The following is a 17,865-nucleotide window of genomic DNA, read 5'->3' on the forward strand; positions in this document are numbered from 1 at the left end:
CAGCATTACCGAGGAGAGGGCCACGAACTTGAGACACTTTAAATTTGGAGAGGGTGTGAATTTTATACTGTGGGCACTGTATACGAAGGGATTATTCGAAATTCCACTCCTAAGGGGGTGAAATAGGGGATGACACGACTTTTGAAAATATGTCGCTATAAAGGCAAGTTTGAAGCTGGACCCCTACAAAAATTGGTATTTGGTTTCTCAGTCAGATAAAAAAACTTATTTCAGCATTTTTGGAAATTCAACCACTAAGGGGGTAAAATCTGGGTGAAAGCTTTTTTGAAAATAAATTGTTATTAAAGAACTACTAAAGCCTTTTTAAAGATATGTATATGAAAACTGACATTTCACTTCCTGGTTAGAAATAAAAAATGTGTTTCACTGTTTTTGGCAATTCAACCACAGGAGCGTGAAATTAGCAATGAAAATTTTTAAGAAAATATTTCATAATTTTAAGAAAGTTTTAAACCTAATCCATGAAAATTGGTATTTCACTTCTCGGGTAGCTAAAAAGAAAGGGGATGGAAGTTTCAATGGAATATCACCACAAGAATGCAAAAGACATGATTAACAAAACCTTGGACTCCAGCTACCACAACTGCTTTTTGGTCAGTAGTTCACTCAAAAAAAGACCATGCTTATGTGGCTTTAATTAGCATAAAAAGTTTAGAAGCTTGTGCAGTTTTTACATAAAAATTTGTTAAAAAAAAAAAAAAAATAATCTGTGCAGACCATACAGACCATGTAAGCGATGCAGCAGGCAATAAGCTAGTTTCATTTAAAAACTAACAACTGAAACACACAAATATATTTATCTAAGTACCACAAAAGTTATTTCCTTACTATTGCTGAAAATGGTATCAGAAATTTCATCATTCTACTATTTTTTGTAATTGTAAACATGTTCTTTTTCTCTGAAACCAATCTATTTTGCATTTTGCGCAATTCACAAATGTGAAGCCCTTAGATCAACGCAAACTGTCTTTGAAACAACTTTTATAAATTTCATTCAATGTCTCAGGAAGCTGTGCGGCACGGAACATCCTTGCTGTTGGTGACAGCATGAGCTTTGGTGTTAAAGTTCATTTCCTCATTGGAACTGCATCGTTTTCGTCTTCATTCCTTTTCTTCTTCACTTTCTTCTTTCTCTTGCATTCTCTCTTGTGAATGTGAAACTATAGGTCATTGTAGAATGTAGACCCAGTGCCACAATGAAAAAGAACGCATTGCCATATTGTTGAGAGGAAATAATCATTTATTTGATAATATAGGGTATATTAGCATATTTCAGTATATGCTAAACCTGTTCTAGTTCAATATCATTAAAAACACACAGAAATTGCTTTTATTTCTTGAAGAATTCCTGACACTGCAGTAAACAGATTTATTCAATCAGCTGCTGAAACCTACTGAGATCTTTCGGAAACAAAGTGCCGTAAGTACTCACTATTATCAGGAACAAGTTTATTCAATTGCCTCAGCAAGGAAAAAAAAATGGATGTAGCATATATAATACTAGGACAGAGGAGATTAATGTGTTTTCCAACTTTACATACTTTTACAATACACTTGCATTACTAATGCAAATTGTAAAACATCAAAAGTGTATCAAATTTGTGAATCCCTAAGAGTACTGAATGCAATCAATTTCCAGTGTAATTCCTCACCAATGAAATGTGAAGAAGGAAATAACAATGGAATATCTGAATTTATGGTGGTCGTGACACTGGTTTTAGGAGAGACTCAATTTATTTTGACGAAGATATTACTATGGTTTAAAAATATAGCAAAGATGTTCCTGTGTTTAATGAGGAAATTTAGTATGAAGGAGGGAGCTGGGTGTTCACGGCAAAATACATGTTTGAACTACAGTTTCCTTAAATTTCTGTTCTTTTTGAGCATCGTTAGTGATTCCAATGCAGCAATACCCACAGAAACACATTTGGTATGTCAGAATCCTTGGCTGTTGTCGTATAAAAGTAACTACCTGCAGCAAGATATTGAAGGAATGGTCCCCTTTTTTTCAAAATTTTTATGTAGTATTTTTCTCTTTTCTGATAATTTAAGTTAATTAAGCTTAATTTTTTGGTTTTGCTGATTTTTTTCTGTAATAACTTTTATCATTTACCAATTATATCATTAAACACTTCTGAAAGGCAATTTGATAGCCAAAGCCACAAACAAAATTGTACTAGTTAAAAAATTACAATGGATTCAAGCAGTATTACTTTAAACAGGTTTTCATGTGTATAAATTATAATAAAAACAGACTAGAAACCACTTCTATTAAAAACTTTTAATTAAACATTTTATACAATAAAAGTAAAGGAATGAATACAAAGAATTATGTACTAGTGGTCAATTATAATCAGTTCATCTATTCCCCAATCTTCATAACTGTTATCTGGAAGATAGCGTCTAATAATAATAGGTATTTTCCGCTGCTTCAATTCTTTCATTGCAATTTGCAATGGATCTGTTTCACCATCCAACTCCACCATCACGGGAGCACACATGGCTATTTGTAGTGCTCGCGTCCCCAATACTCTTGCTCTCTCATACCTGTTGAAAGAAAGGAACAATACATAGAGGTTACTGCTAATGAACATAATTATTTCATGTAACTGTGCTGAGAGACTGGTGAAATATGAAATTACATCCTTTATTATTATTAATAATAATAATAATAATAATAATAACTAGTTTGGACAAGAAGGGAATAGAAGCTTTCGAAATGTGGTGCTACAGAAGAATGCTGAAGATAAGGTGGGTAGATCACGTAACTAATGAGGAGGTCTGAATAGGATTGGGGAGAAGAGAAGTTTGTGGCACAACTTGACTAGAAGAAGGGATCGGTTGGTAGGACATGTTCTGAGGCATCAAGGGATCACCAATTTAGTATTGGAGGGCAGCGTGGAGGGTAAAAATCGTAGAGGGAGACCAAGAGATGAATACACTAAGCAGATTCAGAAGGATGTAGGTTGCAGTAGGTACTGGGAGATGAAGAAGCTTGCACATGACAGAGTAGCATGGAGAGCAGCATCAAACCAGTCTCAGGACTGAAGACCACTGTCATGGTCGGGGATGACGCTTGAACCCTATGCCCATCCACAATGGTAATGACACTGCTAGCCAAACGGAAAATGATTTAAAGCCAAATAGAGGTGTTTTGCAGGATATGCTTCCTGTAACCACTCTAGAAGGAAAACAAGGGCAGAGGATGAGATGGTCAGATGAAGTTAACCGACACCTCATGTTCTGTTATTGCCAAGCAACAAACTTAGGAACAAACACAACTGGATACAGATCACAAGTATACACAACATTCATTACCAGATACCCAGAATTAAAATTTTTAACAGAACAACAACTAGCGGATCAGATCCGTGTAATAATAAAAAATAACAGGATACCCCAGTCAGAATTAGAAAACATCAAACAACAAGTACAACAAATACTAGAACAAAATAATGTGCAATCAGAAGAAGAAGAAAATACAGTAATGGACTCAAACATCCCAGAGCAAACAAACCAAGAACAACACGCATCAATTAAACAATCAGAGGAAAACGAAATCTTAAGACAGCCACCAGAACAAGCACAAATAGAACACGAAGTGACACACATGTTAGATACAGAAGAAAAATTTCAGCTGACATATATAGAATACAAAGACACAAATACAGACATTAGACCATTCTTGCATAGACCACCAAATAACCCACAAGTCGAAACAACAATAACAACTATCAACACAATCATACACAACAAAATAAATGAAAATACAACTATGGAAGAGTTACAACTACTGATTTATATAGGAGCACTCGCTACACTAAATATACACACTAAGCAGAGATCAGAACCAACCAACACACAGAAGAAACCCACAAAACCAGCATGGCAACACAGGCTACAGATCAGAATAGAAAAACTGAGAAAAGACATCGGACAGCTAACACAATTTATAAGAAATGAAATATCAGACAAAAAACGAAAAAGGTTAGGTAAAATATCACAACAAGAAGCGATAGAGCAATTAGATGAAAAGAAGCCGAAATTACAAGCACTGGCCAAACGACTTAGAAGGTACTAAAAAAGTGAAAATAGAAGGAAGCAAAACCAAACATTCAACACAAACCAAAAAAAATTTTACCAGACAATAGATAACACAGACATTAAAATAGACAATCCACCAAACATAACAGACATGGAACACCTCTGGAGCAACATATGGTCAAACCTGGTACAACATAACAGGCATGCACGGTGGATAAAAGCAGAAACAGACACATACAAGATGATACCACAAATGCCTGAAGTGATAATTTTGCAACATGAAGTCACCCAAGCAATTAATTCTACTCACAATTCGAAAGCCCCTGGAAAAGATAAAATAGCAAATTTCTGGCTAAAGAAGTTCACCTCAACACATTCACATCTAACTAAATTATTTAACACATATCCAAAAACAAAGATGATGTGACTTACCAAACGAAAGTGCTGGCAGGTCAATAGACACACAAACACAAACATACACACAAAATTCAAGCTTTCGCAGCAAACGGTTGCTTCATCAGGAAAGAGGGAAGGAGAGGGAAAGACGAAAGGATGTGGGTTTTAAGGGAGAGGGTAAGGAGTCATTCCAATCCCGGGAGTGGAAAGACTTACCTTAGGGGGGAAAAAGGACAGGTATACACACACACACACACACACACACACACACACAAAAAATGGTTCAAATGGCTCTGAGCACTATGGGACTCAACTGCTGAGGTCATTAGTCCCCTAGAACTTAGAACTAGTTAAACCTAACTAACCTAAGGACATCACAAACATCCATGCCCGAGGCAGGATTCGAACCTGCGACCGTAGCGGTCTTGCGGTTCCAGACTGCAGCGCCTTTAACCGCACGGCCACTTCGGCCGGCACACACACACACACACACACACACACACACACACACACACACACACACGCACACATCCATCCGTACATACACAGACACAAGCAGACATTTTTAACAGTTACATTGCAGTTATTTAACAGTTACATTGCAGACCCATACACATTCCCTGATACACTTACACATGGAATATCTTATCTGAAACCTAAAGATCAAGCAGACACTGCAAACCCAGCTAAATATCACCCCATAACATGCCTACCAACAACATACAAAATATTAACTTCAGTCATTACACAGAAATTAATGACACATACAACACAGAACAAAATTATAAATGAAGAACACAAAGGCTTGTGCAAAGGAGCACGAGGATGTAAAGAGCAACTGATAATAGATGCAGAGGTGACATACCAAGCTAAAACTAAACAAAGGTCACTACACTACGCATACATTGATTACCGAAAAGCTTTTGATAGTGTACCCCACTCATGGTTACTACAAATATTGGAAATATATGAAGTAGATTCTAAATTGATACAGTTCCTAAACATAGAAATGAAAAATTGGAAAACCACACTTAATATCCAAACAAATTCAAATACTATCACATCACAGCCAATAAAGATTAAATGTGGAATATACCAAGGAGACTCATTAAGTCCTTTCTGGTTCTGCCTTGCCCTGAACCCACTAACCAACATGCTAAATAATACAAATTATGGATATAATATTACTAGAACATACCCACACAAAACAACACATTTGCTATACATGGATGATCTAAAACTACTGGCAGCAACAAATCAACAACTCAACCAATTACTAAAGATAACAGAAGTATTCAGCAATAATATAAATATGGCTTTTGGAACAGACAAATTTAAGAAAAATAGCATAGTCAAGGGAAAACACACTAAACAAGAAGATTACATATTGGATAACCACAGCGACTGCATAGAAGCGATGGAAAAAACAGATGCCTATAAATATCTAGGATAGAGACAAAAATATGAATAGATAATACAAATATTAAAGAAGAACTAAAAGAAAAATATAGACAAAGACTAACAAAAATACTGAAAAGCAAGAAACAAGACAAAAGCTATAAATACTTATGCTATACCAATATTGACCTACTCATTTGGAGTAGTGAAATGGAGTAACACAGACCTAGAAGCACTCAATACACTTACACAATCACAATGCCACAAATATCGAATACATCACATACATTCAGCAACAGAAAGATTCACATTAAGCAGAAAGGAAGGAGGTAGGGGATTTATCGACATAAAAAACCTACATTATGGACAGGTAGACAATTTAAGAAAATTCTTTCTAGAACGAGCAGAAACTAGCAAAATACACAAAGCAATCACTCATATAAATACATCGGCTACACCACTACAATTTCATAACCACCTCTACAACCCTTTAGATCACATAACATCAACAGATACGAAGAAAGTAAATTGGAAAAAGAAAACACTACATGGCAAGCACCCATATCATCTAACACAGCCACACATCGATCAAGACGCATCCAACACATGGCTAAGAAAAGGCAATATATACAGTGAGACAGAAGGATTCATGATTGCAATACAGGATCAAACAATAAATGCCAGATATTACAGCAAGCATATTATTAAAGATCCCAATACCACAACAGATAAATGCAGACTTTGCAAACAACAAATAGAAACAGTAGATCACATCACATATGGATGTACAATACTAGCAAATACAGAATACCCCAGAAGACATGACACTGTAGCAAAAATAATACATCAACAACTTGCCATACAACATAAACTAATAAAACAACACCTTCCCACATACAAGTATGCACCACAAAATGTACTGGAGAATGATGAATACAAATTACACTGGAACAGAACCATTATAACAGATAAAACAACACCACATAACAAACCTGACATCATACTCACCAATAAAAAGAAGAAATTAACACAACTAATCGAAATATACATACCCAATACAACAAATACACAGAAGAAAACAGGCGAAAAAATTGAAAAATTCATCCAACTGGCTGAGGAAGTCAAGGACATGTGGCATCAGGATAAAGTTGACATCATACCAATTATACTATCAACTACAGGAGTCATACCACACAATATCCACCAGTACATCAACGCAATACAGCTACATCCAAACGTATATATACAATTACAGAAATCTGTAATTATTGATACATGTTCAATTACACGAAAGTCCTAAATGCAATGTAACATATACCATACAGTTAAAAGGAAGTCACGCTTGATCAAGGTCCGCATCACTTTCCATTTCTAAACAGACATAACGTCTGAGAAAGGGTAAAAATAATAATAATATACTATTGTCATCGTACCTCTTCTGCAAACCACATCTCTGAAGTCATTCATTAATTCATTCATTCACGACCAGACATTAAAAAAAATGTTCAAAGATAAGAAAAAGGTTGTAGAGAGTTTCAGGGAGTGCATTAGGGAACGACTGACAAGAATGGGGGGAAAGAAATACAGTAGAAGAAGAATGGGTAGCTTTGAGAGATAAAATAGTGAAGGCAGCAGAGGATCAAGTAGGTAAAAAGACGAGAGGTAATAGGAATCCTTGGGTAACAGAAGAGATACTGAATTTAATTGATGAAAGGAGAAAATACAAAAATGCAGTAAATGAAGCAGGCAAAAAGGAATACAAACGCCTCAAAAATGAGATCAACAGGAAGTGCAAAATGGCTAAGCAGGGATGGCTAGAGGACAAATGTAAGGATGTAGAGGCGTATATCACTAGGGGTAAGATAGATACTGCCTACAGGTAAATTAGAAAGAGACCTTTGGAGAAAAGAGAACTACTTGCACGAATATCAAGAGCTCAGATGGAAATTCAGTCCTAAGCAAAGAAGGGAAAGCAGAAAGGTGGAAGGAGTATAAAGAGGGTTTATACAAGGGCGATGTTCTTGAGGAAAATATTATGGAAATGGAAGGGGATGTAGATGAAGATGAAATTGGAGATATGATACTGCGTGAAGAGACTGACAGAGCACTGAAAGACCTAAGTCGAAAGAAGGCCCCGGGAGTAGACAACATTCCATTAGAACTACAGATGGCCTTAGGAGAACCAGCCCTGACAAAACTCTACCATCTTGTGAGCAAGATGTATGAGACAGGTGACATACCCTCAGACTTCAAGAAGAATATAATAATTCCAATCCCAAAGAAATCAGGTGTTGACAGATGTGAAAATTACCGAACTATCAGTTTAATAAGCCATGGCTGCAAAATACTAACACGAATTCTTTACAGACGAATGGAAAAACTGGTAGAAGTCAACCTTGGGGAAGATCAGTTTGGATTTCGTAGAAATGTTGGAACACATGAGGCAATACTGACCTTACGACTTATCTTAGAAGAGAGATTAAAGAAAGGCAAACCTACGTTTCTAGCATTTGTAGACTTGGAGAAAGCTTTTGACATTGTTGACAGGAACACTCTCCTTCAAATTCTAAAGGTGGCAGGGGTAAAATACAGGGAGCGAAAGGCTATTTACTATTTATACAGAAACCAGACGGCAGTTGTAAGAGTCGAGGGACATGAAAGGGAAGCAGTGGTTGGGAAGGGAGTGAGACAGGATTGTAGCCTCTCCCCGATGTTATTCAATCTGTATATTGAGCAAGCAGTAAAGGAAACAAAAGAAAAATTTGGAATTGGTATTAAAATCCATGGAGAAGAAAGAAAAACTTTGAGGTTTGCCGATGACATTGTAATTCTGTCAGAGACAGCAAAGGACTCTGAAGAGCAGTTGAACGGAAAGAACAGAGTCTTGAAAGGAGGATATAAGATAAACATCAACAAAGGCAAAACGAGGATAATGGAATGTAGGCGAATTACGTTGGGTGATGCTGAGGGAATTAGGTTAGGAAATGAGGCACTTAAAGTAGTAAAGGAGTTTTGCTATTTGGGGAGCAAAATAACTGATGATGGTTGAAGTAGAGAGGATATAAAATGTAGACTGGCAATGGCAAGGAAAGAGTTTCTGAAGAAGAGAAATTTGTTAACATCGAGTATGCATTTAAGTGTAAGGCAGTCGTTTCTGGAAGTATTTGTAAGGAGTGTAGCCATGTATGGAAGTGAAACATTGATGATAAATAGTTTAGACAAGAAGAGAACAGAAGCTTTCGAAATGTGGTGCTACAGAAGAATGCTGAAGATTAGATGGGTAGATCACATAACTAATGAGGAGATATTGAATAGAATTGGGGAGAAGAGGAGTTTGTGGCACTACTTGACTAGAAGAAGGGATCGGTTGGCAGGGCATATTCTGAGGCATCAAGGGGTCACCAATTTAGTATTGGAGGGTAAAAATCGTAGAGGGAGGCCAAGAGATGAATACACTAAGCAGATTCAGAAGGATGTAGGTTGCAGTAGGTACTGGGAGATGAAGAAGCTTGCACAAGATAGAGTAGCATGGAGAGCTGCATCAAACCAGTTTCTGGACTAAAGATCACAACAACAACAACAAGAAAAAGGAGCTGGGAACAGCAGTAGTATTCAACACAATTACTTAAGCGAAGTTATTCTGTCAAAAACTGACATTCTGAACGTGTGGCTGGGTACAAAATATAGGTTAATGCTTATGTAGTAGATAACATATAACGCTATTTATTTATTTATTTGAATAGTGCCGTTACCAGTTTTGAACCGAAAGGTTCATCTTCAGATGGCTAATTCATGTTAAGATACATTTTACATTAGCTTTCACTTTTTGTTTTCTCAACTGACAAAATTGCCTTGGGGCTGGTAGTGCCCTATAACCAAAACAAAATGTGATACAATATTATTTTAACTGTAAACTGTGCCTCACAAGGATTTTAAGTGATGTAAACAAATTATTAAAGGGACGAAATTTCACTTACGATGAGAAGCCCATGCCATTACGTTCCAGTGCAGACTGCTCATGATCTTGCAGCAGCAAAAACTGTGAAACTGTGTGATGCACTTTTTTATGTATATGTATGCACATAATCTATAGCACCATTCACACACTAAGAAGTTTCACCATGTGGAAGTATGTATACAAAGGTGGTGATATTACAAACGTAACAACGTCAAAGACTTCCACTCTCACAGGTATTTCGTCACATACATATATGTGACAGTAGGGATTTACAAATTACTAAGGTTACATTACTTGCTATTTACATTAAAAAAGAACTGATTAAAATTAAGATAAACAAGTAGAGCAGTTAGTCTGTTATGAAGTGTCAAAGCAGTGATATTATGTAAATATTATGGTATACACTGTAACCAAAGTAAATCATAAGGGACAGACATACTTAAATAACTATTACAACTATGGACATTGCATTGATATTTTTTTCTTGTATAGAAACAGCTAGTTGAATGTGTATTGTTGTATATCTTTAAAAAAAATCAATGAAATGTTCGCTGTTGTAATATTTATTTATGTACATCCATCCCAAATCATTTACTGTGCTTCCAATGTATACTATAATATTTACATAATATGCTCAAAGTTGTAATATTTACTTATGTACATCTGGACCTTATCATTTAGCTTGGTTACAATGTCTACCATAATATTTACAATATATCACTGCAGTAACACTTTATAACAAACTGACTGCTCTATTTGTGTATCTTAATCAGTTCTCTTACAGTGTAAATAATAAGTAATGTAACATTTGTAATCTGTTAATTCCTACTGTCACATACATGTATATAATAAAATATATCTGAGAGTGGAAGTCTTTGACGTGCTTTGGATTATGTGCATACATATACATATAATGCTTTAGATTATGTACATACATATACATAAAAAAAGTGCATCATACAGTTTTCACTGCTGCAAGATCATCAGCAGTCAGCACTGGAATGTAATGGCGTGGATTTTTCATTGTAAGTAACTGAAACTTCTTCCCTTTAATAATTTACTTACATCAGTTAAAATCATTGTGAGGCACAATTTACAGTTAAAATGACATTGTTTTGGTTGTAGGGCACCACCATCCAAAGGAAATTTCATCAGTTGGGATGCAGACAGAAGAGAGGAATGGCACTCTGCTGCAAACCAACCTCAAGGGTTGAACACTAAAATAAGAAGAAGAAGAAGAAGAAGACAATCTGCAGTTCTTTAAGATGTTTTGCTTTTTCTGAACATGAGTGTATTTTACAAGACACAATGGCACCGACATATGTGGACAGATGAATGAAGCTCCAAATAACATCAGCAGCATGACCGGAAATGGTCTGATTTAACCTGAGTGTTCTCTTAATGACTTGAGATAATTGAGTAATGCGGCAGACATAAACACAACCATCTCAACAGCTTCGGCAGCATGTGTAAGACTGTTTACATCCAATTCGTTCAGTACTTTTGTAAAGCATGCCCAGAGAAGATAACCGAAAATTTATAACCAAATAATAACACTATTCATATAAAACTAACTTTTTGGTGGTATTATTAGTATCAGTCATTGTTATCTGGGCGAGAAACCTGCACCTTTCCTATTGTAATAGAACAAAGTGCTGTTGATGAACATCTAATCTGTCAAAGAAACATACTTCAAAATTATGCCAGTTTACTTTTGATGGAGCACGACCTAATTTTTTTCAGTAATAACTTCCTAGTCGGCCAGTTTGTTCTGTATAACAGAGTGAAAAATCATTAAAATTTGAATTAAAGTGCTATTAAAGTAATAGTACAATAATTTAAATGCAAGAACAATGGCAACTTTTCCAAACTTTTCATTTCATGGTCGATTTTGTGTACGTGTTCCACTGCATGCTTAGTGTCATTTTAGTGTTGCTATCCCACTAGTGGACCTGGATAAACTGAAAGAACCAGAGGTTGTACAGATTTTCGGGGAGAGCATAAGGGAACAATTGACAGGAATGGGGGAAAGAAATACAGTAGAAGAAGAATGGGTAGCTCTGAGGGATGAAGTAGTGAAGGCAGCAGAGGATCATATAGGTAAAAAGACGAGGGCTAATAGAAATCCTTGGGTAACAGAAGAAATACTGAATTTAATTGACGAAAGGAGAAAATATAAAAATGCAGTAAATGAAGCAGGCAAAAAGGAATACAAACGTCTCAAAAATGAGATCGACAGGAAGTGCAAAATGACTAAGCAGGGATGGCTAGAGGACAAATGTAAGGATGTAGAAGCTTGTCTCATTAGGGGTAAGATAGATACTGCCTACAGAAAAATTAAAGAGACCTTTGGAGAGAAGAGAACCACTTGTATGAATATCAAGAGCTCAGATGGCAACCCAGTTCTAAGCAAAGAAGGGAAGGCAGAAAGGTGGAAGGAGTATATAGAGGGTTCATACAAGGGCGATGTACTTGAGGACAATATTATCGAAATGGAAGAGGATGTAGATGAAGATGAAATGGGAGATAACATACTGCGTGAAGAGTTTGACAGAGCACTGAAAGACCTGAGTCGAAACAAGTCCCCGGGAGTAGACAACATTCCATTAGAACTACTGATGGCCTTCGGAGAGCCAGTCATGACAAAACTCTTCCAACTGGTGAGCAAGATGTATGAGACAGGCGAAATACCCACAGACTTCAAGAAGAATATAATAATTCCAATCCCAAAGAAAGCAGGTGTTGACAGATGTGAAAATTACCGAACTATCAGTTTAATAAGTCACAGCTGTAAGATACTAACGTGAATTCTTTACAGACGAATGGAAAAACTGGTAGAAGCGAACCTCGGGGAAGATCAGTTTGGGTTCCGTAGAAATGTTGGAACACGTGAGGCAATACTAACCTTACGACTTATCTTAGAAGAAAGATTAAGAAAAGGCAAACCTACGTTTCTAGCATTTGTAGACTTAGAGAAAGCTTTTGACAACGTTAACTGGAATACTCTCTTTCAAATTCTGAAGGTGGCAGGGGTAAAATACAGGGAGCGAAAGGCTATTTACAATTTGTACAGAAACCAGATGGCAGTTATAAGAGTCGAGGGGCATGAAAGGGAAGCAGTGGTTAGGAAAGGAGTGAGACAGGGTTGTAGCCTCTCCCCGATGTTATTCAATCTGTATATTGAGCAAGCAGTAAAGGAAACAAAAGAAAAATTCGGAGTAGGTATTAAAATCCATGGAGAAGAAATAAAAACATTGAGGTTCGCCGATGACATTGTAATTCTATCAGAGACAGCAAAGTCCTTGGAAGAGCAGTTGAACGGAATGGACAGTGTCTTGAAAGGAGGATATAAGATGAACATCAACAAAAGCAAAACGAGGATAATGGAATGTAGTCAAATTAAATCGGGTGATGCTGAGGGGATTAGATTAGGAAATGAGACACTTAAAGTAGTAAAGGAGTTTTGCTATTTGGGGAGCAAAATAACTGATGATGGTCGAAGTAGAGAGGACATAAAATGTGGACTGGCAATGGCAAGGAAAGCGTTTCTAAAGAAGAGAAATTTGTTAACATCGAGTATAGATTTAAGTGTCAGGAAGTCGTTTCTGAAAGTATTTGTATGGAGTGTAGCCATGTATGGAAGTGAAACATGGACGATAACCAGTTTGGACATGAAGAGAATAGAAGCTTTCGAAATGTGGTGCTACAGAAGAATGCTGAAGATAAGGTGGGTAGATCACGTAACTAATGAGGAGGTATTGAATAGGATTGGGGAGAAGAGAAGTTTGTGGCACAACTTGACTAGAAGAAGGGATCGGTTGGTAGGACATGTTTTGAGGCATGAAGGGATCACAAATTTAGCATTGGAGGGCAGCGTGGAGGGTAAAAATCGTAGAGGGAGACCAAGAGATGAATACACTAAGCAGATTCAGAAGGATGTAGGTTGCAATAGGTACTGGGAGATGAAGAAGCTTGCACAGGATAGAGTAGCATGGAGAGCTGCATCAAACCAGTCTCAGGACTGAAGACCACAACAAACAACAACAACATCCCACTAGCTGGAAGTGTCCACCAGAATCTGTGTTGTTTTATGCTGTAGGATGAATTGTACCACGACAATGTTCTGAATAGCAGATTTGCTTGGTTGTTGTAAGCTAGTGTTTGCCTCTACCCTGTACAATGGTCCTCCACTGTCTGAAGAATGTATGGCTAGGGAAACAGAAGACACTCATTTTTATTTTTTAAAAGAGTAAACTTCTATCTGACTGTGTATTATATATCTAAAAACAAAGATGATGTGACTTACCAAACGAAAGTGCTGGCAGGTCGATAGACACACATACATACACACAAAATTCAAGCTTTCGCAACAAACGGTTGCTTCATCAGGAAAGAGGGAAGGAGAGGGAAAGACGAAAGGATGTGGGTTTTAAGGGAGAGGGTAAGGAGTCATTCCAATCCCAGAAGCGAAAAGACATACCTTAGGGGGAAAAAAGGACAGGTATACACTTGCACACGCACATATATCCAACCGCACATACACAGACAAAAGCAGACATTTGTCAAGGCAAAGAGTTTGGGCAGAGATGTCAGTCGAGGCGGAAGTACAGAGGCAAAGATGTTGTTGAAAGACAGGTGAGGTATGAGCGGCGGCAAATTGAAATTAGCGGAGATTGAGGCCTGGCGGATAACGAGAAGAGAGGATATACTGAAGGGCAAGTTCCCATCTCCGGAGTTCTGACAGGTTGGTGTTAGTGGGAAGTATCCAGATAACCCGGACAGTGTAACACTGTGCCAAGATGTGCTGGCCATGTACCAAGGCATGTTCAGCCACAGGGTGATCCTCATTACCAACAAACACTGTCTGCCTGTGTCCACTATTTCGAATGGACAGTTTTTTGCTGGTCATTCCCACATAGAAAGCTTCACAGTGTAGGCAGGTCAGTTGGTAAATCACGCGGGTGCTTTCACACGTGGTTCTGCCTTTGATCGTGTACACCTTCCGGGTTACAGGACTGGAGTAGGTGGTGGTGGGAGGGTGCATGGGACAGGTTTTACACCGGGGGCGTTACAAGGGTAGGAGCCAGAGGGTAGGGAAGGTGGTTTGGGGATTTCATAGGGATGAACTAGGAGGTTACGAAGGTTAGGTGGATGGTGGAAAGACACTCTTGGTGGAGTGGGGAGGATTTCATGAAGGATGGATCTCATTTCAGGGCAGGATTTGAGGAAGTCGTATCCCTGCTGGAGAGCCACATTCAGAGTCTGATCCAGTCCCGGAAAGTATCCTGTCACAAGTGGGGCACTTTTGGGGTTCTTCTGTGGGAGGTTCTGGGTTTGAGGAGTTGAGGAAGTGGCTCTGGTTATTTGCTTCTGTACCAGGTCGGGAGGGTAGTTGCATGATGCGAAAGCTGTTGTCAGGTTGTTGGTGTAATGGTTCAGGGATTCCGGACTGGAGCAGATTCGTTTGCCACGAAGACCTAGGATGTAGGGAAGGGACCGTTTGATGTGGAATGGGTGGCAGCTGTCATAATGGAGGTACTGTTGCTTGTTGGTGGGTTTGATGTGGATGGACGCGTGAAGCTGGCCATTGGACAGGTGGAGGTCAACGTCAAGGAAAGTGGCATGGGATTTGGAGTAGGACCAGGTGAATCTGATGGAACCAAAGGAGTTGAGGTTGGAGAGGAAATTCTGGAGTTCTTCTTCACTGTGAGTCCAGATCATGAAGATGTCATCAATAAATCTGTACCAAACTTTGGGTTGGCAGGCCTAGGTAACCAAGAAGGCTTCCTCTACGTGACCCATGAATAGGTTGGTGTACGAGGGGGCCATCCTGGTATCCATGGCTGTTCCCTTTAATTGTTGGTATGTCTGGCCTTCGAAAGTGAAGAAGTTGTGGGTCAGGATGAAGCTGGCTAAGGTAATGAGGAAAGAGGTTTTAGGTAGGGTGGCAGGTGATCGGCATGAAAGGAAGTGCTCCATCGCAGCGAGGCCCTGGACGTGCGGAATTTTTGTGTATAAGGAAGTGGCATCAATGGTTACAAGGATGGTTTCCGGGGGTAACAGACTGGGTAAGGATTCCAGGCGTTCCAGAAAGTGGCTGGTGTCTTTGATGAAGGATGGGAGACTGCATGTAATGGGTTGAAGGTGTTGATCTACGTAGGCAGAGATACGTTCTGTGGGGGCTTGGTAACCAGCTACAATGAGATGGCCGGGATGATTGGGTTTGTGAATTTTAGGTAGAAGGTAGGGGTGCAGGTTGTTGGTGGGGTCAGGAGGTTGATGGAGTCAGGTGAAAGTTTTTGTAGGGAGCCTAAGGTTCTGAGGATTCCTTGAAGCTCCGCCTGGACATCAGGAATGGGATTACCTTGGCAAACTTTGTATGTAGTGTTGTCTGAAAGCTGACGCAGTCCCTTAGCCACATACTCCCGACAATCAAGCACCACGGTCGTGGAACCCTTGTCCACCGGAAGAATGACGATGGATCGGTCAGCCTTCAGATCACGGATAGCCCGGGCTTCAGCAGTGATGTTGGGAGTAGGATTACAGTTTTTTAAGAAGGATTGAGAGGCAAGGCTGGAAGTCAGAAATTCCTGGAAGGTTTGGAGAGGGTGATTTTGAGGAAGAGGAGGTGGGTCCCACTGTGACGGAGGACGGAGCTGTTCCAGGCAGGGTTCAATTTGGATAGTGTCTTGGGGAGTTGGATCATTAGGAGTAGGATTAGGATCATTTTTCTTCATGGCAAAGTGATATTTCCGGCAGAGAGTACAGGTGTAAAGGTTAACTACTGAATAAGGGTGTTGTGGTTCCAGATTGTGTTGATAGGAATTTTGAGGTTTTGGAGGGAGTGGAGCTGGAAGTGGGAGATTGAGTAGATCGGAGAGACTGGGTCTGTGTGCAATGAGAGGAGGTTGAGGTTTGCTGGAAAGGTTGTGAAGGGTGAGTGAGTTGCCTTTCCAGAGGTGGGAAACCAGGAGATTGGATAGTTTTTTGAGGTGGAGGGTGGCATGCTGTTCTAATTTGCAGTTGGCCTGTAGGAGGATGCTCTGAACAGCCGGTGTGGATGTGGGAGAGGAAAGATTAAGGACTTTTATTAAGGATAGGAGTTGACGGGTGTGTTCATTGGCTGGGTTGATGTGTAGGTAAAGGATTAGGTGGGTGAGGGCAATGGATTGCTCAGTTTGGAACTGGTATAGGGACTGATGGAAAGAAGGGTTGCAGCCAAAGATGGGAACTTTAAGTGTGAGGCCTTTGGGGGTAATGCCAAATGTCAGACAAGCCTGAGAAAATAAAATATGGGAGTGTAATCTGGCTAGGGCGAAGGCATGTTTGCGGAGGGAATGTAAATAAAACTTAATGGGGTCGCTGTGTGGATGTTGTGAGGGTGACATGGTATTAGAAGGTGGAAAGTGTAACATGAGGCTGAAATGAAAATGAAAATAAAAATATATGGGGAGAGATAAAGGTGAACTAGAAAGCAACTGGAGGTCTGGTGTGAAAAAAGGCGAAAAAGTGTTGGTTATAGCTGGGCTATGTTGATCCTGTGGTGAACTTGGGTTGGTAGACAACGATGTGCACAAAGGTTAGGTGGTTGTGTTGCTGCCAAAACACGTTAAAGGGTGGAGCAATTCGGGAAAATTTCGAAAAAACTGCGTGTAAATATATTAAAAGGAGTGGTTTTGTGGTAGCAGATTGTGAAAATGAGGCTAACAATTGTCTGATGAAGAAATAATGACGTAAAAACCTGTGGGAAGCGGCTAAAAAAGATCAGTGATGTGGGAAAAACGGAAATGGAAAAAAAGCGAAAGTTATTAGAACTAGCCGAAATGGCTGTTTAATAGCTGAAAGGAACTGTTTGTGAACTGGAAACGGTGGATTTTATAGCAGTGGTAGTGCTGAAAGCAGAAAAAAAATTTTTTGGTTATGATTTGGAAGTGGGTTACATATTATTGAGTATATATAGGTGGGATAAAATTGTATGGTAGATTCGGTAAAGAGGAGAAGGTGAATATACAAAGTGAAACTACTTGCAAAAACAGAAATAGAAAATA

The 17,865-nt window shown here is 38.8% G+C and overlaps 1 protein-coding gene across 1 annotated transcript in view; it reads right to left on the minus strand.

Annotated features, from left to right (window-relative positions):
- Positions 1-2,287: 2,287 nt before the first annotated feature.
- Positions 2,288-17,865, minus strand: part of LOC124545057 (DNA-directed RNA polymerases I, II, and III subunit RPABC2) — a 72,940-nt gene continuing 57,362 nt past the window's right edge. Inside the window, exon 4 of the mRNA XM_047123849.1 lies at positions 2,288-2,568. Coding sequence (XP_046979805.1) covers positions 2,358-2,568 — 211 coding nt within the window. The 3' untranslated portion in view covers positions 2,288-2,357. The remainder of the gene's footprint in view (positions 2,569-17,865) is intronic.

The sequence above is a fragment of the Schistocerca americana genome, chromosome 8 (genome assembly GCF_021461395.2).
Source record: "Schistocerca americana isolate TAMUIC-IGC-003095 chromosome 8, iqSchAmer2.1, whole genome shotgun sequence".
Lineage (NCBI taxonomy): Eukaryota > Metazoa > Arthropoda > Insecta > Orthoptera > Acrididae > Schistocerca > Schistocerca americana.